Source organism: Chamaea fasciata, unplaced genomic scaffold (assembly GCF_029207755.1).
Source record: "Chamaea fasciata isolate MVZ Bird 193981 ecotype frontalis unplaced genomic scaffold, bChaFas1.0.hap1 SCAF_4, whole genome shotgun sequence".
Lineage (NCBI taxonomy): Eukaryota > Metazoa > Chordata > Aves > Passeriformes > Sylviidae > Chamaea > Chamaea fasciata.
Window position 1 is genome coordinate 58,661,532 of NW_027094089.1, and position 24,757 is coordinate 58,686,288.

Genomic DNA, 24,757 nt, shown 5'->3' on the forward strand with positions numbered 1-24,757 from the left:
CTATTCTGCTGTTCAGCTGTCAAGACACTGTGAAGCTCAGCTTTTGCATGGACGAGGACACGGGGTTTCGTGTGGTTTCTGTCTGATACAGCAGCTCGACAGCTCCTCGAAAGCAGTTTTGTATCTCGCCTACGGCCCTCTGCAGGGCTGCGGCCTCCCGCAGAAAGAACCTCAAGGCCGTATGACCATGTCACTGCTCCTGCTTGCACACCCTTCCTGGGAAGCTCCGGGTTACTCTCCTATGTTTCCCGGGCACAAACCGCACCCCGGCTCTGGCTGACGGACGTGCAGCGGTTTCGGCAGCAGGTTGCTTGCTCTCTCCGAACCCCCCAGCTCCTCCTGGGCCACGGCGCGGCTGCCCGAGGTCACTCCCACGGACGGGAACGAACCGCTCCGCTCCATCCCGGCCCCGTCGCTTCCTCGCCGTCGCACAACGCCCCGCGCCTTTCCCCTCCAGCTCCGCCTTTCCCTTCCGCGCTCCCATGGCCGGGCGGCCGGCGCCGCCGGTCACGCAGCAGGTCGGGCGGGCGCGGGGATGCGGACGGCGGCCGGAGCAGGAGCAGCTGGGGGAGGCCGCCCGCTGCCTGGTGCTGGACGCGGACGGGAGGAGCGTCCCTTTCCAGGCCCTGTACGCGGAGCAGAAAGCCATCGTGCTCTTCGTGCGGGTGAGGAGGGGCCGTCGCGGTCCCAACCCGGGTCCCGGAGAGGCTGTGGGGGGGCAGGGGTGCGGGGGCTTAGCACAGGCTGGGCTGGGCTGGAGCGGAGGGGAAGAAAGCGCGAAAGAGCAGTGCTGCTCCTGGGACCCCCTGTTCTTTGGTATAGTCAAACACTATTTACCAGAAAGGAAATACTTCAGCTGGGTGTTTAGGGAAACAAGTATCGTGTTCCTTGACTTCCCAGCTGTCGAGTCAGCTATCACATTCCTAAAATATCTAGAGATAAAAATATTTGCAAGGCTGCAGGCCCAGTGTCCTTGTTCAGGCTTGGATTAAACCAGTATCCTAATCCAAATTTGGTGGCTGGAATCTTTCCCATTCCTTGTTCCTGATCACCTCCAAAGCGGTGTGTGCCCAAGGTCTGCTGTTTCATAGCTATGCAATTATATCTGTTTCTGACACATTCAATTGGGTATGTTGCAGAATTTTTTGTGTTACACCTGTAAGGAGTATGTAGAAGATCTGGCAAAAGTCCCCAAGGCATTTTTACAAGTAAGTACTCTGCCCTTAATGTGTTTGTGGCTGCAATCAAGCAGATGTGTTACATCCAGCTACAGGCTTACATAGGGCTTCTAGGAATTTAAAAAAAAAAAAAAAAAAAAAAAAAAAAAAAAAAAAAAAAGGCTCAGAAGAAGCGCTTTCATTTTTTGCTACAATAGCAATAATGAATCTGCTTAGGAGACACAGAAAAGGATTTATGGAACTACACGCTCTGTTGCAACAGCATTATTTCTCCCTGCCCTATTAGCTTGCTGCTCTTTTTACTGTTGTGTTCAAAACAGTTAGACAACATCTGACAGGCATTTCTTTCGGTATTAGTAGTGCCCTGGACAGCTGTCTTTTGACTGCTAACTACTGCCCTTTCCATTATGCTAGTAGGGCTGACTGATGGTTGTGCACAGAACAAGATCGGAAAATTGATCTGGATTAAAAATAGTATCTTTTTCTATGGTGACTTGTAAGTTGCATTAGTAGTGTGTCCTGCTCTCCAGGGCAGCTGTACAAACAGGAACAACAGTTACAGAAAAGAGAAGTAGAGTGGGCAGGGGTTGCTATCGACATGTATTTTTTGGGTGGTAGGAGAAACCAGAGAAGACAATGATCTCCTGCTAAATGTGGAAGGTCAAACTGTCTCTTCTAAACTGCTGATTGAAATTCTGTCATATTTTATTCCCAACAGCAACATGGCCAATGACAGAGACTCAGCTCACTGCCAAGAGCAACTCCATCTAAGTCCAACTGAGATGGACTAGGAATTTGAGGACAAAAAGGAGAAAATTCTTTATCAGCTTTGCTTCACAGGATAGATATTTCTAAACTGTTTGATCAGTGTTACTCAAAAGGACATTTTCTTCATTTGGCTCCTCAAATAAATGTATAGAGAGAGTCAAAAATGTTCACACTTCTCTTAGTGCAAGTATTCTGGTTTTAGGAGGGCTTCTTTTCATAACAAGCAGAATAATTTTATATGGGAAATTATTCCATATGGGAAATACAAATATACAATAAAACAACCTTATATTTATTACCTGCTTTTACTGATATCTAAATGAACTTCAGTTTTGGGCTGTGTTTTAGTCTCCAGCCTAAGACTGCAGCTGCAAAAGACAGCAGTGCATGTGAATGCAAGTTATATCTATCAGTGGGTCCATATATGTAAATCACAGATGTTTGGGCATCATAATTTGCATGCTGCTTCTTTAGATGTAGGTGCAACTGAGTGGAAATCTTGAGTTTCCAAAATCATAGCATGTTGCAATCAATTGAAAAGACAGTCCTACCAATGCTACAGGAAACTAAAAGTTTACACAACTGTAATTTACAAGCTATCTTTAAAAATAATTTTTCTCTTAATAATGTAGCTGCTAACTGCAGATGATACATAAAAGTGCAGTCTCCAAACATGTTATGTTAACTTCAAATAATTTTAAGTCAGTGCACTGCAATCACTAACTCAGGATGCCACATTCTGTTAATGCTTTGAAGTCATGTAGGAACACCCAGTTCCTCTTTACAGCTTCAATAACCATGTTCTGTTCCAGGAATCAAATGTGAGGCTTATAGTTATTGGACAGTCATCATATCATCACATCAAGGTAAATAAAGTAGTCATTAAATACAATGTATCCTCTAATATGTCTTAATGGTCTGTATTGAGGGATTTGGTTTGCATGAAAAGGTGGTCTTTTGCAATGGCAATAAAAAAGGATAGAATTCATGAGGCAATTCTAATAGTAATACATTACTAAAATAAATAATTAAAACTTGCAGTTTAAAAACCACCAGGGGTTGCTAAGGAAACATCCTTTCTTGATTTCACTGGAAGCTTTGTTTTAATAGAAGCTTTGAGGCTAAAAAAAAATTCCACTTTAACGTAACAAATAAATACACAGTTTTCAAATAAGAGAGGGGAGTTTGGAGCTGTCAGGGTGTCAGTATTTTTGTTGTTGTTAGTAGACCCTAACTAGTTACTGCCTCAACCTTACAAATATTACTTTCTTTTTCTGTGTCTGTCTGTGTGCATGCCTATATTTTTCAGCCCTTTTGCAGTTTAACTGGGTATACACATGAAATGTATGTCGATCCACAAAGGGAAATTTATAAAATACTTGGCATGAAAAGAGGTGAAGGTAATAATGTATCAGGTAAGAACAATTTTCTCACGTTATTTAGACTTTCATGAACAAAACAAAATTGCTCTGATAAAATAGTAAGATTGTACTATAAAGAGAAAGTGGGTTGCCCACCAGACTGTCTCTTGTAGGCTATATTTTGTGAAAGCACTGGTAATCAGTAATCTCTAAACTAGATCTCTAATCTCTATTCGTAGCAGCTGTTCATTGTTGTTGTTCTTACATACGTATTTCTAGATAGCAAGTGTTTTGTGGTTTTGTTTAGTTCGGAGCCCTCATGTGAAATCAAACACATTTCTGGGAAGCATTAGGAGTATATGGAGAGCGATGACTGGCCCAGCTTTTGATTTTCAAGGAGACCCTGTTCAGCAGGGAGGAGCTTTGATTATAGGCCCAGGTGAGCTGCTTTGTTGTGTGTGAAAGTTACAGCTGTCTCCTTCAGACAACTTGTTTGCTGCCATTTCACCTGCTGTCCCAGTGGCTCCCAAGGAGACAGTTGTGTTCAACTGTGAGATTTCTGTCGCATGAAGAAATTTGCGAAGTGTCATTTTATAGTCCCATCTCCCACAGAGGTGGCATAAAGCTGATCACAGTCCTGCAGAAACTGATTGGAGTGCTGATGGAACAGCTGCCTCAGAGTTTAGAGGGTTTTCTTGACATTGTGATATTCACCTACATTCTGCTTTCACATTTGATTTGAGGCATTTAATGTAGTTTTAGTAGAGGGGTAGTGCATGAAGGGGGAATTGCAACATGACAGTCATCACATTATTAGGAAATATCATGCTACAGCAGATTTAAACTAGTTACATGCCTCAACGTTCCTTGTTTCTTTAACATACTTGAAAAACCTTTTGTAATTATTTAAAATACAGTATATTGTGCAGTCTACAGAACTAGTATGCATTTGTACGATAACTGGTAGGCAGTCAGAATGCTGCTTCAATTCACTTACATCTTTGAATAAATAAATATGTTATTCAATAATTTACATGTTATTCTCATTCCAGGCAATGAAGTTCATTTTTTGCACCTTGATAAAAACAGGCTGGATCATGTTCCCATTAATACAGTTTTACAGCTGGCAGGAGTTCAAAAAGTGAATTTCTCAAACAAACCCCAGATTATTGACATTTGACACTGATGTAATATATACTTTTTTAAAATTTGTGATCTACAACAGTTCTCCAGTGAATTCCAACAAGCATTAGTTCTGTTGTGCCTTTGTGGGACATCTGAAACCTTATGTAGACAATCAGAACATAGAATAAACTACCTGATGCTAGAGATGGATACTAAAGTGCTATTTCCATTGAGTACAAGATAGTAAAAACTAAAACACAACTGAGAGTGATTGCAAAAAATCCTGGAGCTTATTACTGTCTCATCAAACAATCTTGCTAATATATTTTAAAAATCAGTGTTCAAGGTGCACTAAAGTAAGAAATCAGATTTTGCTCAGGAAGAACTTGTGATTCTTGCCTCCAGCAGATCAACACTGGCTTTCATTCCAAGACTTCTCAGCATTGTTTTAGAGCTTCCAGCACTGTATGACAGTTTTGTATTGAAATACACCTTGAAAAGCCACAATTTTGAACACCTGGATTTAAGCTTATGCCTACTTTTGCATCTGGCACTGGCAGAAGTTATGAAATACATTTCACAATTTCAAGTAAATATTTTAAATACATCATTCTGTATTGTCTGCAATTCTTTTGTGTAACACAAAAACATGGGTCTGTAAGACCAGAGAGAGGTGTGTCTTAAGTTTGTATTTTATCAGATTATCGGTTTTGGAATAAACCAGATTATTTGTATTCCTGTGGAGATTTGCAGCAGAATGTTCTTCCTTTATATGTAAATTTTTTCTCTCAGAGCAAGAGGTCTCTGAATAAATTGTTCCTAGTTAATTCTTAGACAACTGAAGTAAGTATAACAGCATTCTGGTCTGCAGTTCTGGCATACTTCATATTATCCATTTATCTACAAATGTTTATGTTCAGCATCTATTGCTTTTATTAAAGTAGATGTGCCCTTTTTCATCCAGGAGACACTTCTTTTTAGCAATTTGAAAAAAAAAAAGTCCAAGATTTATGGAGGAGCATATCCTTCTCTGCAGTCTCTGATCTTTGACCTTCACTCTAAAATGCTACCATACATACATGTCTCAACTGCAAATTTTCTCCCTTTTTAAGCTTTAATGTAATTGTGAAATGGCATTTTTTTAAGATGTTTGTTCCTGCATCCATTAAGGTCACTGGCAGGGCCAGAGCAAGGTCTGGAAAGCTTTACACCATTAAGAGCATGTGGAATTAAGTGCACTGTTCCTTGATGAAATATAAAAAGCTTGCTTAAGAAACATAACAATACTGAACAGTGTAATTCTATTAAAGATACAATACCTCAGCAACTTGTTCATTACACCCCTATTTTGATATTATGTGTTTAGAAGAAGGATATTATTAATGGAAAAATACTGTTATCAGTTTCCTGCTTTGACTACACAGCACTCAGCACAGGGCTAAAGGCAGTCACGTGCAGACTCTGAACCTCTATGATTTCAGGGCTGGCCAGAGGCTTCCTCAAGCTTGGCATAACAGACTGGGACAGGCAGCTCAGGTTCATAGGGGAATGAAGTCTGCTTTTCATGTACTATGGCCCCTACAGTCTCAAATAAGGAGCTGTCTCCTCCCTCCAAGCACTCCTCCAGCTAAACAATATTTTTCAGCATGCCAGGAACTCTGGAATGCATCTGCTTCTCTGCCTTATGTTACTTAAACAATAGCCAAAAGCAGGCTGGGAAACTGGTCATATGTGTGTAAAACAAAGACAGTAAACAAAGAAAAATTATTTTCAAAGAGAATGAATGATGAATACTCAGTTTCTTAGTAGTGCTTCCACTCTGCTTCATTCACCTGATAATCACAGCTAAGGACAAAAATTCTCGTTCCACTTTTATTTTGCAGTTGTTCTTGATGCTTTTGATTTTAAAAGAAATGTTCTAGCTGCCTTCCTGCTTATTTTGCTTTTAGTAAATTAAACCAATATAAAATGGTAATAGTTCTGTTGGTCCTAATCAGCACATTTAACAAAATTAACCACGGCTAAAAGAACTATGGACTATTAAAAGAGATTGGAATTAATGAAACTGTAGTTTTACAGCTCTTTAGGTTGAAGTCATCCACCCTCACCATTTCAATACCGACAGGAACCGTACCACAGCCTCTGTGTTATTCCAGCAAAATCACTTCTTCAGAAAGCCTAACAAACTGCAGACAAATAAACGGAGGGAGGAAGAAATGTAGAGTCCTAATCAGGGCATCGGCCCTGCCTTTTGCATCTGGCCACAGCTTGAGAGAGTTTGCTGGAGACCTGCGAGACAATGACTCCCACATTCATAATGAATTGGAACAATGATGGCCACATTTATCCTTGGGATAAGAATAATTTTCTTGGAGAATTTGTTACCAAAGTGTCAGAAGAATTTAAGGTCTCTGGTGTTATTTAGAAAGGAAATTTTTTTTAAAAACCATGCAGTGAAAAGTGGCAACTAGTATGTTTCCAACAGGTTTTCCTCCACAAATATGCACGATCACCAGATGGTAGAATACTTCAAGGGCTTTCCTCATGGCCAATTGGATGGAGGTGGGAAAGGAGTGGTTTCAGAAGTTGTTTCACCTACTGTCATGGTTTAGTGCTACGGCTAGTTAAAATAGCACTGTATTTTAAAGTATCAGTGTATCGAAGAGGCAGATTCAAACCCAGTTGTTTAAACTTTTCAGGTAAGTCCATTTAACGGAAGCCGGTATGCACTGGACTGTTTTCCGTTGGCCTTACAAAGTACCAAGTCCTTGGGCCCCTCTTTTGGTACATGTCAGGAGGGGCACCTGGAGGACGGCGAGGCCCCGGGACGAGGCAGGACAAGCGCGGGCCGCCCGGGGCAGCAGCGGAGCCTCCTGGGCCCGGGCCGCGCTCCCCATCCGGGGGCAGCCGGCGCCACGTCAGCAGCGCGGGCCGGGAGCGCGCGCCCCAGCCCACCTGTTACCGCGGCCGCCATGACGTCACCCCCCCGCCGCTCCGCGCCGGTGACGCCACACCGCGCGCCCCAATCAGGGGCGGCCGTTGGGGGCGCGGCAGGCGCTCCGCCGGGCGGCGGGGCGAAGGTGCGGCGGGAGGGGGTGGTGTCCGCGGGGATGCGTCAGCCGCCGCCGCCGCCCTCGCCGCCGCGGGGTCCCTCCCCTCCCCTCCCCCCCTCCGGCTGCCCGGTCCCCGCGGGATGAGGGGATCGTAGCGCCGCGGCAGCCTCCGCCATGAAGCGGAAGAGCTGGGCCGAGGCGCGGCGCCGCGCAGTCCCGCCGCCGCCTGCCCTGAAGAGGACGCGGGGCGCGGCGCCGCGGGTGGCGGGGGGCGAGGCGGAGCGGCGGCGGCCGCTACCCCCCGCCGGGCTGGAGACCTGCCTGAGGATCGCGGGTAAGGGGGGTGTGCCGGGGGCGGGGGTGTCCCACTGTCCCGTCGCGTCCCGTCCCGCCGGCGGTGAGTGCCGCGCCGGCTCCGGGTGGGCAGGAAAACTTCCCGTCGGCGCGATTGCCGGCGGGACCCCGGGGCGCTCGGCAGCCGCTGCTGTCCGGGCGGTGGGCCGGTCAGTCCCCGAGCCCAGAGCTCTGGCGTGTCACTCGGCGGAGTGTTGTTGGGGTAACTCCTCCTGCCGATGTCCCAGTAGACCGAGCCGTGGCCAGCATCGATTGCCTGTCGTTGGCGTTTTCTGCCTGACGGAGAAAGTTAACGGAATGCGGCGTTAAACATGTTTCTGTCCGTTCAACACGTTGTGGGTGGAAAAAAAGTAGCATATTTCTCCATGCATTGGGGGAGGATGTATATACACCCACATGCACGCGCACACGCACACACACATACACACACACACACACATATATATATATATATGTTTAGATAAGTATAGATACTTGTTTCCTGGATGCCGTAATAGCATCAGTGCTTGCTGGCTAATGGGTAAAATAATGGGCAAACGTCGCACCTCCTCTTGACACGCAAGTGCTAAGAAGCTTGTGCAGGCAGGATTGCTCAGTGTCGTCCCTCCTTTTCGTGACTCCAGGCTCCGAGCCGCTCTTTGTTTTGGCACATGAGTCTGCCGCGCTTAAGAAGCCTGTTGGATCGCAGCCAGAAAATTTTCTGTTTAGGTTTGAGTTCCCCAGCTAAAAGGTGACTTTGAGTTTAGTTTGCTTGAAGGTAACAACAACAACAAAAATTACTTTTTAAGTCATATGTTATAATCTCAGAATATTAGTGTATTTACAACTTCTTTAAAAAAGCAAGAAGTAAACCTCCCAGCACATCTCTGTGAAGGGCAGGGGAGACATCTGTGGACAGAGCATGCAAAAATATAAAGAGCAAATATGCAGAAAAGGCACCAGTGTACCTTTTATTTCTGTGCCAAGAAGCATGGTTCCTTATATTAGTGTGTCTCTTAGATAACGATATGTTTAGAAAACCATAAGACTTTGTTTTGAATATTTGGCACAGCAACATAGAAAGAAAGTAAACTGCCAGCACTTACCAGATTCTTCTTTTAAAGAAGCTTTAATACTGTCAGGGAGTAAAATCCTAAATATCCCAGCCAAAAAATTCAGGATTTTAGGCCTAATCTACACAGAGAAACATAATTGTGTACTTATCTATAGAACTCTAAGGCTCCAATAACTCCATATGTGTATTGTTTCTATAGCAGCAACCGTTTATATAGGATATGATGATAGTATGATTTTAAGGTCAGTTGTGGAAACCCCTCATGTGACAGATAATGAGTTTTTGCTATCAAGGTGATTTCACTACCTGGATTACCACGCAGCCCTGTCCAGCTCACGTCTCCAGGAAACAGATCTGTCTAACCATTCTCATGAGGCACTTGCTTGGATCTGGTAGTGTGTGTCTGGCATCAACAAGCCCACTAAATTACTGTATTTTCTCCTTCAAGGAAGTGTTCACCCATTTAAATTCAGTAGAGCACCTAGGCTTTGATCTGTGTTTTTTCAGTGGGATTTCATCATGTGCAGCAGTACCTAGTATAGTAAATTTGAATAAAGTGCACTTGATTGTTATATTTAACCATACTTCATTTTGTCTTTATCTTGCTGTGCACAGTGGCTGCTGTTTATTGTCAAATTTTTAGTTCTGATTAGAATTATAGTCTGATGTTTAGTTTCCTGCTATGTCATACTTGTTTTTTTTAAAGAGAAATCTTAAAATAATAAGCTAACAGACTTATTTTTGTTCAGCTGCTTTAAAGTTATGTCAAGGTTTGAAATGTCAGTTCTGCCTTCTCATTATGGAGTTCTGAGAAGTTAATTAATAATTGTGAACTGGAGACAAAGCAGAAGGTCTTATTCTTAAAAATGGACATACTGGTAAATATTTCAACCACTGTAAAGGCTGAGAGATCTGTATTACCTTATCTGCTTACAGAAACAGTGCCAAACTTTTTAAGAATGTTTCAGGCTACCCTTATTTTCATCTTTGCAAAGGACAGAAGCAGAACATAAACCCAAATTGCTGTAAAGATTTATGCATCTTTTGTTGTGTGATGTTACACTCACAAACAGCAAAGTTTCAAATCCATTCTAGGAATTTTATACCCAAAATACTTACAGTAATCATTGCATTTCTTTAGTTTATAATTAATTGTATGCATCAGCCATATGTTAGAATAACTATTAGTTAAAACTGTCTGAATATTCTTGTTTACTATTAAGACTAGTTCAGGAAAGCTATCCTTTTAAAAAGTTGTTTATTTTGGTCTGTTAAGCTGCATGGTAAGCTTTGTCATTTTCTCTTTGTCAACTAGTACGTGAGGCTGGCTGGTATGAATTCAATTTGCTGGAACCGAATGTATTTCTTCTGTTTATTAGAAGCATATTCCAATATCCTCTGATCTCTGAGAGAAGTAATTTATATGATCTAAATAAAATATAGCAATGCTCTGTGAGATGCTTGAAAGCTGTTCATTTCCTTTCCTCAGCTGCTTTTCTTTCTCATTGCTCTGATTTTATAAAAAAAAATAAAGACGAGGTAGAATTATAATGCATAAACCTCAGGCAAAAGGTGTGGGTTTCTCTCTCATCTATTTTGAGTAGTTAATTCTAAAATGAAATAACTACAATAACTATACATGGAGTTAAATTTTAAGTGATATAGTGTTATGGGTAATTTCTTGACATTTAATTTTGTTCGTCCTGCTGAATGTATATCCAATTTGTTTACAGAATGGAACTAACATCTTAAGGGATGCTCTAAGCTACAGTGTACATACCTATTTTTTTTCTTCTTTGAGAATCATTTTGCTTAAACTGTCAGTTGGAGTTTATAATTAAATATTAATTTTAATGTATTCATTGACGTGGGGGGTGGGGGGTTGTTGTTTTGTTTTGTTTTGTGGTTTGTTGTTTTTTTCAAACCATTAAGTTGTCTTTTGTCTTTTTCCAGAAGTGCTGGCTTGTCATTATAGATTTTGTGTACCCAATAGGAAACTATTTTTCTAGAATGTTAGGGACACTTCTAATAAGTATCATTAAGCTTCCAGTATTTTGACTGTCAACACTTTCGATTAGTTTTTAGTATGCAGCTATCTCAGTACAAAAATTGTGTTTACTCTCTTATCAATAGGACCTCACTTAGTTGTGAGTCTTTTCCAAAGTTAAGATTTTAAATATGTGTTTAAGGCTTTTAGTGTCAAATCCAGCTCTGAAATTGCATGAATGTATGTAATGTCATGTATCAGTCAAGAGCCAGAGAGTGGAAGCACTCTATGTAAGTGAAGTAACAGTCTTGATCAGTCATGATCATGACATAGCAGTGAAAATAATGCTTTCATAGTTTTTACTTTTTTAAAAAAAGTTCCTCTATCTTTTTAGTGCACTTTCATTTTCTTTTTCAGAGTCCAGGCTGTTGTCTCAATTGCTAACTTTCTCATTAGCTAAATTTGAAATATCATAGTGATGATGACTGAATTTTTTCAAGGATAGAATGAGTAAAAATCTTAAATAATTTTGCATTTTGCCTTGACATTGCAACAGAATTTGCCTTTTTTGTTTTCTCTTATGTCTTTCCAATATTTTGAAGTTTTTTAAGTCGAACATAACAAAATTCTGTATACCAACTCTGAATTTAGAAATACACTTCTCTTAAAATAGTAAAAACTCTGGTTACATTCCTGGTGATTCAAAACAGACTAATGCTGGGTTTTGTTGTACTGTCCGTCACTGAGTTTCTCATCTAAGGCATCTATTTAACCATAGAACTGTAGAATTTATGTTTGTATTAAATAGTGTTTGCTGATATGCAAACTTGTCCTGCCACTAATGCCTGTTAAATATTTAGCTGTCACTTAAAGTCATAGAATCACTTAGGTTGGAAGAAGCCTCTAAGATCATCAAGTCCAACTGTAATTCTTGAATTAATGAAATTTCTTTCTTGAAGGCCTGTGCAGCACAACCTGAAAAGTATGAGGCTTGTTGAGGGTAAAGGAAGGAGATTATTTTTTCGTCTCTAAATTCACATTAATGTGATTTTGAAGTGGTAGCTCTCAATTTTCTGCACATCTATTTCCACAGAACACTGTGACTCTGATGAGCAAGTGGAGTGCACTCCCTTCTGTAACAGTCTGCAATCAGCTTGGGCAGTAATGCTTGTGCTAGCTTTAGTCTCACTAGCTGAGGTACCAGCAGTAACACAGCTGTGGTAACCTATGCCTCAGTTAGGGGTATGTAGGCTCATTTTGTTGTACACTGAATGCTTACTCAAATTAATTGCCTGCAGTAACATCCGTGCTTATGTATTTTAACTGTTTTGTTATATAAGGCTGACAAAATTAAGTGTATTAAAGTATATCTAGCATGCTGCAACCATATCTCCTAATTGCAGAGCAGATGCAGCCTGTAAGGCAGTGAGCCCTACTCTGTCATTCCTCTGAAAAATGATTAGAAAGGGCTGCTCTAGTTTGATAGTTTTAGGATGGTTTTTTATCAGAAATTTGCAGGAATTAGTAAGTGCTCAAGTGCACTATTTGTAAATTAAATACTAAAAAGCTAAAATTAGCAAAGAAAACATGAAGATAATTAAAGGGAAGCCTTGCTCCTGGCAGTCCAAACATTTGTGGAATCCCAGTGAAATCAAATCATCAGTGCTTGAGTGTATTTTATGTATAAACTCCCAATCTTGCAATCAGATCCTTAATGAAAGAATTCTCCTTTCTCTTAATTTCTGTTTAAAAGACCAACACACTAATCCTTGATTAAATAGAACTTGGAATGTGTTTGGAAAAAAACAGGTGAAAACAGATGTGGTGAGTAATACAGCATTTGTCATATGCTGGACTGGTAAATCAGTGGAAGGGTAAACATGCTTACAGGAAATTTCTTTATTCTAAAATCTTCCTATAGCAAACGTTAAAAAGATGGAGCCTGTTGTTTACATAACAGGGAGTAATTGTTAGCAGTGCACAGGAATGCTTTTCAGGATATTGGCATTTGACACACATTGCTCTTATTGTGAGGTAGTTCTGTAAATTCATTAAACTCAAGTTTCTTTTAGGTGTTTTAAGAATAGCAACAATGAACACAGTTGGGAGATACCAGAGCAGAACCATTGCCCGTAGCAATTCAGGAGGCCACATACACACTTCTTGCTCAATATAGGATTTCTTATTTTTGCTGGACATTTTTGCAAGCTGCAGAAGCATTTCAGTAACAGTACGAGCACTGAGGATGCAAGTGATTCTTTTATTCCAAATCCTGTTTTGGAGAAAAATGCTAAATTATTTTAGGTCTTTGACCTGTGCAAATTATATTTATTTTCATTTTTGTCCTCCTTTTGTATTTGAAGATTTTGGATTGCTCTTTGCAAAGTACTTTTATATTTTCAAAAGTGATGCAAGGTTTCTGTGAAGAAGCTGAAGTGTAAAAAGGTAGCATTTGAATACTCAAGGTACTCAAAGTACTCATTTGAGTACTACTGCTATTCTTCCCAGACTTTGATGTGGTTATTGTTTATGTATAATAAAGAGGGAGAGCTCAGTCTAGTCAATAATTAGACTGGCACTTAAGGACAGATGCCATAGAGTGAAAAATTTTGGCTGCATATTCCTGCTGTTAACCCCCAGCAGGCTGGTTCAGTGAGCTAACTCAGAAGATTTTTCCTTCTAAGGAACCTGGTGGCAGCTAGCCATTAAATCAGTTTAGAAGTGGTGTGAAATTATAGCTTGGGGCTGCAGTGATATGTGTTTAATCTAGCAATGCCAGTTTAAACACAATCCCTAGATTTCACATCCTCTCAGTTCTCCTTTCTGTTTCCTCCCTTGCCCTTGGTTCTCCTGCAGACATTACCTCTCCTCTTTCCTTCTCAGAGCAGAGGAACATTAGTCAGCAAAGTAGCTTTTAACCTTCTTTTACATTTTTCACTTTTTTCCTTTCCTTTCTCTTTTTTTCTTGTCTTCTTTTTCCCATTTTTCCTTTTTCCCCCTTTTTTTCCTTTTCTTTCCTTTTTTTTTTTTTATTTCCCTTTTTTTTTTTTCCTTTTTTTCTTTTTTTTAGTATTGCCCAGGGGTACCTGTTACAGTTTCTAATTTATGCAAATTCACCTTGACAGAGCTCAGTGATTAACACAGTGGTGGGGAACCACCCCCCAAAAGTCCATCCCCAGGACTGCCTCTCTGTGTAGCAGTTTTTGCCATAGTATATTTTGCACCCAGCTGGGGTTTTGGTGCACTTCTCCATGCATAATTCACTTTGTCAGCCAGTTTAGTCACTTCTTAAAAATGCACACATTACTCTAAATTTTATCCTTTGATTTGTTTTCATGGAAGGATTTGATAAATGCTTGGGGTACAGAAGCAGGCAATGCACTTCACATCTAGTACTTGTAGCTCTGCTTACAGGATGGGACTATTAGAAATTAAAAAAGAAAGTTGAGTGCCTTGCTTCTGTTAGAGAGTAAGGAAATAGGTGCCTAGCTTGCTTAGGTGGTACTATCCATTGCACTGTTGCTCCTGATCTGTAAATGTTTAAGCCAAACCACTCACATCAGGCTGCTCTTCTACTGAATAAAGCATTAAGAAAATGTACACTTTTTGGTGGACTTGTTTGCCTTCACCCTTGGGATACTAGTGTATGTAGGTGAGAGCCATACATCTGACTGTTGAAATATAGATATGGTTACTCCTTTCATGGGATACTTGGACATGTATTTTCGAGATGCAAGTAATGATTTCTAACAAAACAACATAATTGATGATTTTTTTTTAAAATTTAAACTGATTTTCCCCCCCTGCTGTCTAAAAGTTGACATACAGTTTTTCCTCATGTCCTGGGTTGAAGTATATTCTATCACCATCTTCATGAACTGCTAAAACCAGGTGAGGCAGTGCTCCCTGCCTCCTCCACTCTGGCTTATCTTCTGTTAATGAGCCCATCAGCACCTTTGCTAGACAGCTCACAGATAACCCCTGCCTGGACTACCTCCTGTTAATGGGCCCATCAGGCCTTATCACATGACTCACCATCCCATTGTGAGATGCTCTGCCCAGAGGGAGGAACCAAGCATTCCAGCCTGGATATAAGTTAAGACTCTGAACACCAAGGGGGCGCTTACCCACTAGATTCCCAGAAGACCTGAGCTACCAGACCTTTCTACAGAATCACTGTTTCAGAAAGACCACCTCATCTGGACTGCTTCCATCACTATGCTTAGGTTGTATTCTGACTCTGTCAGCGGTCTTTTGTATTATTGCATCTATTCTAGTTTACTTTCTTTCTTTTTTTTTCTATTAAATTGTATCTCTGACTTAGAGCCTCTCATTTGTTTTGCCTTCAAACTACTACATTTTTGGTGCCCAACGTGCGGCACGAGGCACTGAGAAAAGTCAAAATTAGAATTTTGTATTGAAGAAGACACTTGTTCGCTATGATGCTCAACATGCTTACATGTGTCTTATATCTATCTCTCTATATTTTTCCACAACTGGGGCACTATCTGCCAGTCTTAATGCTCCTGCGTAGACCAGGGTATGGTACTAAAATTGCTTTAGTGGTCTATTATGTCCATTGCTTGATAAACTCCGAGGCAATGAACATTATTCAGAATATACACCCACTTTTGTTTTCTTGTTCTGGTCTAAGATGCTACATCTGGGGCCTCAACAATCTCACCCAGCCCCTGTGGGGAGGGGTGAAGAATGATTTTTTCCAGCTTTTCAGGCATGACACAGCAGTTTTTGAAAATATAGAGTACCCTCTGGATGCCAAGGACAGCATGATGTTGTTGTTAGTCCTGCTTTGTCTTCTCTGCTCGGCCCGCACCATGCTTAGAATCAAAACACTACCTAGTGTGATACAGCGTGTTCTGGAAGAAGAGGGAAAAAGAAGCAGAGCAACAGTATCAGTGTCTACACCGAGTGTCACAGAGGCAAAAGGAACCAAAGGCAAGGCAACAGTGTCCTCATCTACACAGACCCTCACAGAGGAGAAAGAAGCCAAAAGTGAGGCAACAGTGTCCACATCTATGCAGACTGTCACAGAGGAGAAAGGGACTAAGGGTGCCATCAGCATCTCCACACAAACCATCACTGAATCGGAACAGCCTAAACCAGTAGCAGTTGCCCCCGTTCAGAAGAAGAAATCAAGAACCAAATCAGTCCGCAGAGTGACTGATGAGGGTGCAGCAGAACCTTCACAATCAGCAGAAGAGACAGATCCAGAAATCATCACTCGCTCTCTATCTCTGGGTGAGCTGCGTGACCTGCGAAGGAAATTCACCCGCCAGACCAACGAGTCCATCCTGACCTGGCTGCTCCGCATCTGGGACGCTGCAGCCAATGACACCATTCTGGATGAAAGTGAGGCCAGGCAACTGGGATCGTTGTCCCAGGATGTAGTCATTGACCAGGGGATCGGGAAAACACAAGAACCTCTCAGCCTCTGGCAGCGACTGCTAGCAAGTGTGAAAAATAGATACCTTTGTAAAGAAGACCTCCAAGTGCACCAAAGAAAATGGAACACAATAGAACAAGGTGTCCGATGCCTGAAGGAATTGGCTGTGTTAGAGATCATTTTTTCAGAAGATGAGAGATTTCCTAAAAACCCAGATGGTGTCCAGTGCACATCACGGATGTGGTTGAGATTTGCACGGCTTGGACCAGAGATGTACTCACGTTACCTAGCAACACTGCAATGGAGGGAAGGTGAGGACAGGGTAGGTGTCTTGGCTAATAAACTAAGAATTTACGAGGACACTGTCACTGCTCCAGTTCGTACCCATGTCTCGTCTGTGGAAACAAGCCTGGCTGAGCAAGTCCGGAACTTGATTGAAGAAGGCCATCAGAAACTGAAAAAAGAACTTAAGGAAGAAATTTACCATATCCAACCAGAGCCAATGAGAGTCTCTGCCATTAGGAGCAGGCGCTCCCCAGCCAGGGAGAAAAGATACACACCACAAGGCAACCTCTGGTCTTTTCTTCGGGAGCATGGAGAAGACATGAGGAAGTGGGATGAAAAACCCACCTCCTCCTTAGCAGCCCGGGTACGTGAACTAAAAAGAGAAACACCTACTACAAAGATCCCATCTAGAACCAATGTTGCTCTGGTCTCTCGTGCACAGAACTCCAAACGGTACAAGAATGATAATATGACTGATCCTCTTGAAAGAACCTCAAAAACATATTTACAAGAAGAGAGCAATGTATGCCATGACCAGGAATAGGGGGGCCCTGCCTCTAGCCAGGTAGAGGAAAGGGACAATCAGATCTACTGGACTGTGTAGATTCGATGGCCTAGAACATCTGACCCACAAAGATATACGGCTCTGGTTGATACCGGTGCTCAGTGTACTCTGATGCCATCAAGGTATGTGGGAGCAGAATCCATTTCCATTTCTGGGGTGACAAGAGGATCCCAGGAGCTGACTGTACTGGAAGCTGAAGTAAGTCTAACTGGGAAAGAATGGCAGAAGCACCCCATTGTGACTGGTCCAGAGGCCCCCATGCATTTTGGGCGTAGACTATCTCAGAAATGGGTATTTCAAAGACCCAAAAGGATACTGCTGGGTTTTTGGCATAGCTGCTCTAGAGACAGAAGGCATCAGACAACTGAATACCTTGCCTGGACTCTCAGACGACCCCTCTGCTGTGGGACTACTGAAAGTTGAAGAACAACAAGTGCCGATAGCCCGAGCAACAGTGCACCGTCGGCAATATCACACCAACAGAGACTCTGTGGTCCCCATCCATAAGATGATTCGTAAGCTAGAGAGCCAAGGGGTGGTCAGCAAGGCTCGTTCACCCTTTAATAGCCCTATATGGCCCGTGCGTAAGTCCAGTAGAGAATAGAGACTGACAGTGGATTACCGTGGCCTGAATGAAGTCACACCACCACTGAGCGCTGCCGTACCAGACATGTTAGAGCTTCAGTATGAGCTGGAATCCAAGCCAGCAAAATGGTATGCGACCATTGATATTGCAAATGCCTTTTTCTCCATTCCTCTGGCAGCAGAATGCAGGCCTCAGTTTGCCTTCACCTGGAGGGGCGTGCAGTACACGTGGAACCGACTGCCCCAGGGGTGGAAGCACAGTCCCACCATTTGCCATGGACTGATCCAGGCTGCACTGGAAAAGGGTGAGGCTCCGAAACACCTGCAATAGATTGACGACATTATCGTGTGGGGAAACACAGCAACAGAAGTCTTTGAGAAGGGAGAGAAGATCGTTCAGATTCTCCTGAAGGCCGGCTTGGCCATCAAGAGGAGCAAAGTCAAGGGACCTGCTCAAGAGATCCAGTTTCTGGGAGTGAAGTGGCAAGATGGACGGCGTCAGATTCCCACCGAAGTCATCAGTAAAATCACAGCAATGTCTCCACCGACCAACAAGAAGGAAACACAAGCTTTCCTAAGTGCCATAAGCTTCTGGAAGATGCACATTCCCGAGTATAGCCAAATCATGAGCCCTCTCTACCTGGTTACCCGCAAAAAGAACAATTTCCACTGGGGCCCAGAACAGCAGCAAGCTTTCGCCCAAATCAAGCAAGAAATCGCTCATGCGGTAGCCCTTGGCCCAGTCAGGACAGGATCAGAGGTGAAGAATGTGCTTTACTCTGCAGCCGGGAGCCATGGTCTGTCATGGAGCCTTTGGCAGAAAGTGCTGGGTGAGACTCGTGGAAGACGACCACGGGGATTCTGGAGCCGAAACTACAGAGGATCCGAAGCCAACTACATTCCCACAGAGAAAGAAATCTTAGCCACCTATGAAAGAGTCCAAACTGCCTCAGAGGTGATTGGTACTGAAGCACAGCTGCTTCTGGTACCTCGACTACCGGTGCTGGGGTGGATGTTCAAAAAAAAGGTTCCTACCACACATCACGCCACCGACACTACATGGAGCAAATAAATCACCCTGATCATGCAGCGTGCCCGTATTGGAAACCTGAATCGCCCTGGGATTCTGGAAATTATAACAAACTGGCCTGAAGGTGAGACCTTTGGATTATCCTCTGAAGAAAAGGAGGAGCAAGTGACACGGGCCGAGGAAGCCCCACCATATAACGAGCTACCAGAGAGTGAGAGACGATATGCCCTTTTCACCGACGGTTCCTGCCGAATTGTAGGTGCTAACCGGAAATGGAAAGCTGCTGTATGGAGCCCCATACGACGAGTTGCACAAGCTACCGACGGAGAAGGTGGATCGAGTCAGGTCACAGAGCTTAAAGCTGTCCAGCTGGCTTTGGATATTGCTGAACGAGAGAAGTAGCCAAGGCTCTATCTCTACACTGACTCGTGGATGGTGACTAATGCTCTGTGGGGATGGCTGGACCGCTGGAGAAAGGCCAACTGGCAGCGCAGAGGGAAACCCATCTGGGCTGCTGAGATTTGGCAGGACATTGCCACCCGAGTAGAAAGGCTGGCCATGAAGGTTCGAGACGTGGATGCGCACATACCCAAGAGTCAAGCTAATGAAGAACATCATAACAACAAGCAAATGGATCGAGCTGCCAAGGTGAAAGTATCTCAAGTTGATCTAGACTGGCAGCACAAAGGAGAATTATTCCTAACTTGTTAGGCTCATGATGCCTCTGGTCATCAAGGGAGAGATGCAACATATCGATGGGCTCGTGACCGAGGTGTAGACATTACTACAGACAGCATCTCCCAAGCTATCCATGACTGCGAGATCTGTGCTGCAATCAAACAGGCCAAGCGAGTGAAGCCTCTGTGGTATGGTGGACGATGGTCAAAGTATAGGTATGGGGAAGCCTGGCAAATTGACTACATCACCCTTCCCCAAACCCACCAAGGCAAGCGCTACGTGCTCACCATGGTGGAAGCAACCACTGGATAGCTGGAGACCTACCCTGTGCCTCATGCTGCTGCCCGGAACACCATCTTGGGCCTGGAAAAGCAGGTCCTGTAGAGACATGGCACCCCTGAGAAAATTTAGTCAGACAACGGGACTCATTTCAAGAATGGCCTCATAAGCACTTGGGCCAGAGAACACAAAATCGAATAAATATACCATATCCCATACCATGCACCAGCTGCCGGGAAGGTGGAACGATGCAATGGACTGCTTAAAACTACCCTTAAGGCACTTGGCGGAGGGACCTTCAAAAATTGGGAACTGAACTTAGCGAAGGCCACCTGGATGGTCAATACCCGAAAGTCCATCAATCGAGCTGGTCCTGCCCAGTCTGAATCCTTACACACAGTAAATAGAGATAGGGTCCCTGTGGTACACATGAGAGGTATGTTAAGAAAGACTGTTTGGATTAATCCCACCTCGGGCAAGGGCAAACCCATCCGTGGGGTTGTCTTTGCTCAAGGACCTAGTTACACTTGGTAGGTGATGCAAAAGAATGAGGAAACCCACTGTGTACCACAAGGAGACCTTATTTTAAGTGAGAACTGTGTGTAGAATTTCATTATATATATATGTGTGTGTGTGTGTAGTTTAAGAAAGGTATTAATTTAGGATGATGTAGATGGTAATAGAATAAGGGGTGGATAATGTCCTGGGTTGAAGTATATTCTATCACCATCTTCATGAACTGTTAAAACCAGGTGAGGCAGTGCTCCCTGCCTCCTCCACTCTGGCTTATCTTCTGTTAATGGGCCCATCAGCACCTTTGCTACACAGCTCACAGATAACCCCCTCCTGGACTACCTCCTGTTAATGGGCCCATCAGGCCTTATCACATGACTCACCATCCCATTGTGAGATGCTCCGCCCAGAGGGAGAAACCAAGCATTCCAGCCTGGATATAAGCTGAGACTCTGAACACCAAGGGGGCGCTTACCCACTAGATTCCCAGAAGACCTGAGCTACCAGACCTTTCTACAGAATCACTGCTTCAAGAAAACCACCTCATCTGGACTGCTTCCATCACTATGCCTAGGTTGTATTCTGACTCTGTCAGTGGTCTTTTGTATTATTGCATCTATTCTAGTTTGCTTTCTTTTTTTTTTTCTATTAAATTGTATCTCTGACTTAGTGCCTCTCATTTGTTTTGCTTTCAAACTACTACACCTCATCAGAGATCATGTTTTGAAATAATACCCGCACATGATCTGTTTCGATACTTAAAAAATACCTGTTCTAGGGAACTAATTTGCAAAAACAAAGAAAAAAAAGCTTTAATTTGAGGTCTGAATTTTAATCCAAATATTTTATGATGATATTTTCTCAGCAGGAGGAAGACAAGTATTGCGGTGGTGCTGCAGGCCTGAATTTTTATTGATCAATTACTGCAAGCACAACAATTTATAGCAGGAGCACAGTCAGCGTTTAAAGTTCACTGGGGTTTCAACTGCCCTGGCTATAAAAGTAATTTATATCTATGTGAATGCCACTGGTATTTTTTTCCCCTCAGCTTAACAAAGGAAGCCAGGGCAAGTACAAGATACCTTCTGCCTGCAGGCACACAGGCTTTGAAGGGGCAGCTGGGTTGAGGATGGGAATTCACTTGGAGATGTCCAGGTGGGGGCTTGGCTGGTGCTCCCATGGGCAGCATGGCCTGCCTGGTTGCATCCCTCCTCAGTCTGTTACTAGCAGGCTTTAATTGCATGGCACTACTGTCAACATCATGGCTTTACAGGAAGAAGTGCCTGTGTTTGGTATGTGTGCTTCATAACTTAGTTTAACGTAGGTGCTCAGAGGTGCAGAGGGATTTGTAGTTTAGTTGGGGGAGTAGTGTGTGTGCATTGGTATTTGTAGTGCAACCAAACCTGCCAAAGGAGGTGTCTGCTGTGTGTGTGGGTGCAAGTCAGGCTCCTGCTATTTTGTGAAATCATTAAACAAGGAACACTTTGGGAAAGAACACTAAAGAGCTGCAGATTATGGGCATGCTGCTGAGCAAAAAGCCTCAGTCTTTGTGTGGCTTGTTTGTTTAACACTGGAGAAATAATAATATCTAACTTAATACTTAAAAGAAGGTTTTCTTCATTCTAAACCATTTAAAGTTGTCCCATTGACAAGTAATACTTCAGACTTTCAGCAGAAAAACATATTTAAAAAAGCTTCCTATTTTCTTGAATTTCAGATCGCCTTTATTTTGCAATTCTGTACCAAAAACCAAAGAGTGGAGCTGCAAATACCCATTATTTCTGCGTAGATGATGAACTTGTGTATGAGAAGTAAGTACCAACTTAGGCTTTTTTTCCTGGTTTTTTTTGGGGTTTTTTTGTTTTTTTATTTTTACAGAAATAAATTATTCAGAACAACAGCAGTGAGGACTCAGTCTCATTGGAAAATTATTAAATGAGTTTGGCCTTCTACGACTTATGTGCCATGATGATTTATAGACCTTTCAAAGGCTTCTTGCTTTCCCATAAGGATTTCTTAAAAACATTTTCAAAGCAGAAGCTTTTGATGTACCCATTTCTGTTAGAAGAACCAGAAACATAATGCAGCCAAATAAATTGAGAAGTGTACATTGTACTGCCGGACTAAAAGGGGTGTCTTTGGTTTCTCATGTAATGTCCAAACTTCCTAGAATGAGAGAAGAAAATGGCAAAGTGAATTCAAGCCTTTATGAGCTGACAGTGGATATGTTATTTCCCCTGTAGTCAACAGTGTCTTTTACATGATGTGGAATGTTGCTAATTCTTCAAATAGTTTTTGATCAAGGACATGCTTGTTGTTTTTTAATGCACTAATCAATCTTTAGTCTCTGTGTTCTCTTTTCTCTAGCACTATGAATTGCCTCCTTTTTAAAGTGAAACTTATGAGTTCCTCTTTAAATAAAGTTTAAAAACTTTTGTCACAGAGTGATACAGTAGTGAGAAATAGTTCTTAAAATCTGGGGTATTGGTTTTGAGTGGTTCTGTGTGGAAAACAAAAAAATATTAATCCATGTTTAAAGAGGACAAAATATTTCCTTTAACAAAGCAGTATGTATTTATGTAAAAAAAGCATGTTTGTTTTTAGAATGATGTATGTATATAATACGTGTATTACTACTTGCTTTGTGCATCTTATTTAAAAAACGGCATTTACAGGGGTCATGTACAACCTTTCCCCTTTCTTCTAACAGCTTCTATGCAGACTTTGGACCACTCAATCTAGCAATGGTCTACAGATACTGCTGCAAGCTAAATAAGAAATTAAAGGTAATGCTTGGATTTTTTTATTCAAAAGCCAGTATTACTGGCTTTTTAAAAGACAAAAACAAGTGGGCCAAAATTTCTTTTGTTGTTATTCTTCAGGTGCTTTCCTGTTTTCCTAATCCAGCTGGATTCTGAATATGAGTGCTATATTTTAGTGAGGTGAATTTGGGGAGGAGGAGGTTCAGGGTGGAAAACCCACTTATTTTTAGGAACCAGATGATGCACAACTGTGGCAGTAAACTATTGTTAAGTTTCTAGATCAGTTGCTAAGTGAATACAGCCTCTTTTATAGGAAAAGGTTCTTTCCTGGAATTCTATCTTATTGGCAATCTGTCAATATTGAGTGAGCTTCGGTGTGTAGTGCTGTGCTTTTATTTGAAATGTTTTTGTTTGACTTGGTCTTCTCTTCTGATGCTGACATTCTTCAGTAATGAACAACATTTGATCTTTAGTAGCACTGATAGCATTTGCCTGAAGGAGGCTGCTCTGCTCACACTGAAGATTATTCTCTCTTACAGTTCAGTAATTGTTGGGATTGGAGTCTTGATACAGCACAGTGTCTTTAAAAGAGATAAATTAATTAACACAACCAACTACAAGTTAGTTGGCCTTTAGTAGATGTTGGCGTATAAAACCTGTTTGGCAGATAAAAAAGCTTATTTTTGTTAATGTCACACTTTGCCTCTTCAAAACTACTTAGATCTTTAAACTGCCACTGAACTGTGACAAGTGTGAAACATACAGTACATTATAGAATGAGTGTATTTTTTTTGTTGTTCCTTCCTGTCTGTCACAGGTAATAGTTTGCATAGTTCAGACTTGCTTTATTATTCTTTAGGTTGTAGAAGCAATTAGCACCCATGGGTGTGGTGCTGCTGCTCTGTTCTTACTGGGGCACTAGCAGAATTGTCTCTGGCTAAGCCAGAGATAAACCTGTTTAGTGGTCCAGGCTGGGAGGTGGTAAACTCCCACCTGGGTAACTGTACTTTGGCAGAGATGAGATGCTCTGATTTTTGTATACGGGATGTTCTGAATCAACATAAGTCTGTGTTATAGTCCCTTTCCATGTGTTGTGTTTAACATGTTAGGATTTCTGAGAACATATTTCTGCTACTGATCAGGGTTCTTCTTGTCTTGAATGCATTGAGTCTGGCATCTTGAACAAGTAATATTGCTATTTAAATGCATAAAATGACATTTAATGATAGTTTAGCAGTTGATGAAAGTATGCAGTTTCGAGCACAACAGAATTTATTTCAAGGACCAGTTAGGGGATAACTGCCACCACATATGTGTGTGTCCTTTCTATTGAAAATGCTATTCCACCCACATTCTAAGATAAATGGAGAAACTGCATGCCAAGCCAAGATGACACTTAAAATATTCATGATAAACTTTAGAAATACTTCCAAAATATTTTAATCTACACATGGTTCTGATCCTTAGAAACAAATGCTAGTGAATTTATCTACATTTGAGTTTGAAAAATGAATGAAAAGGTGTAAACTCTGTTTTTAAAAATTTTGCAACTTTAATATACCTGCGATGCTTTTGAGAATGCCACTTTTTGTTCTCATAAATGGCTGTCTGTTACATAAGGCTTGAAACCAAAAATGCTAACTAAAAATACAAATGCATTTAGGAAGAAAAAGAAAATATTTCAGTAATTTGTACCAAAAATTATTTAGGCTGGATACTGGGAAAAATACTGGAAAAATCTAGGTAAGGGTGCAATACAGTCTTCGAAAGCTTCTG

At 42.0% G+C, this 24,757-nt stretch overlaps 2 protein-coding genes across 9 annotated transcripts in view; both read left to right on the forward strand.

Annotated features, from left to right (window-relative positions):
- The first annotated feature begins 226 nt into the window (after positions 1-226).
- PRXL2C (peroxiredoxin like 2C) lies at positions 227-5,042 on the forward strand. Its single transcript, XM_066181679.1, is given in 7 exon segments — positions 227-409; positions 411-665; positions 1,140-1,208; positions 2,759-2,812; positions 3,256-3,361; positions 3,615-3,746; positions 4,360-5,042. Coding segments are annotated over 7 exon segments (912 nt in total). The 5' UTR covers positions 227-241; the 3' UTR covers positions 4,488-5,042.
- A 2,445-nt stretch (positions 5,043-7,487) lies between these two features.
- Positions 7,488-24,757, forward strand: part of CDC14B (cell division cycle 14B) — a 58,771-nt gene continuing 41,501 nt past the window's right edge. For 4 of the 8 annotated variants that reach the window (XM_066181680.1, XM_066181684.1, XM_066181685.1 and 1 more), the window contains exons 1-3: positions 7,491-7,819; positions 21,937-22,030; positions 22,930-23,005. In XM_066181680.1, the coding sequence (XP_066037777.1) occupies positions 7,660-7,819; positions 21,937-22,030; positions 22,930-23,005 (330 nt within the window). In that variant the 5' untranslated portion in view covers positions 7,491-7,659. Of the gene's footprint in view, positions 7,820-21,936; positions 22,031-22,929; positions 23,006-24,757 lie in introns of all 8 variants that reach the window. The other 4 variants (XM_066181683.1, XM_066181686.1, XM_066181687.1 and 1 more) reach the window with 3 other exon arrangements.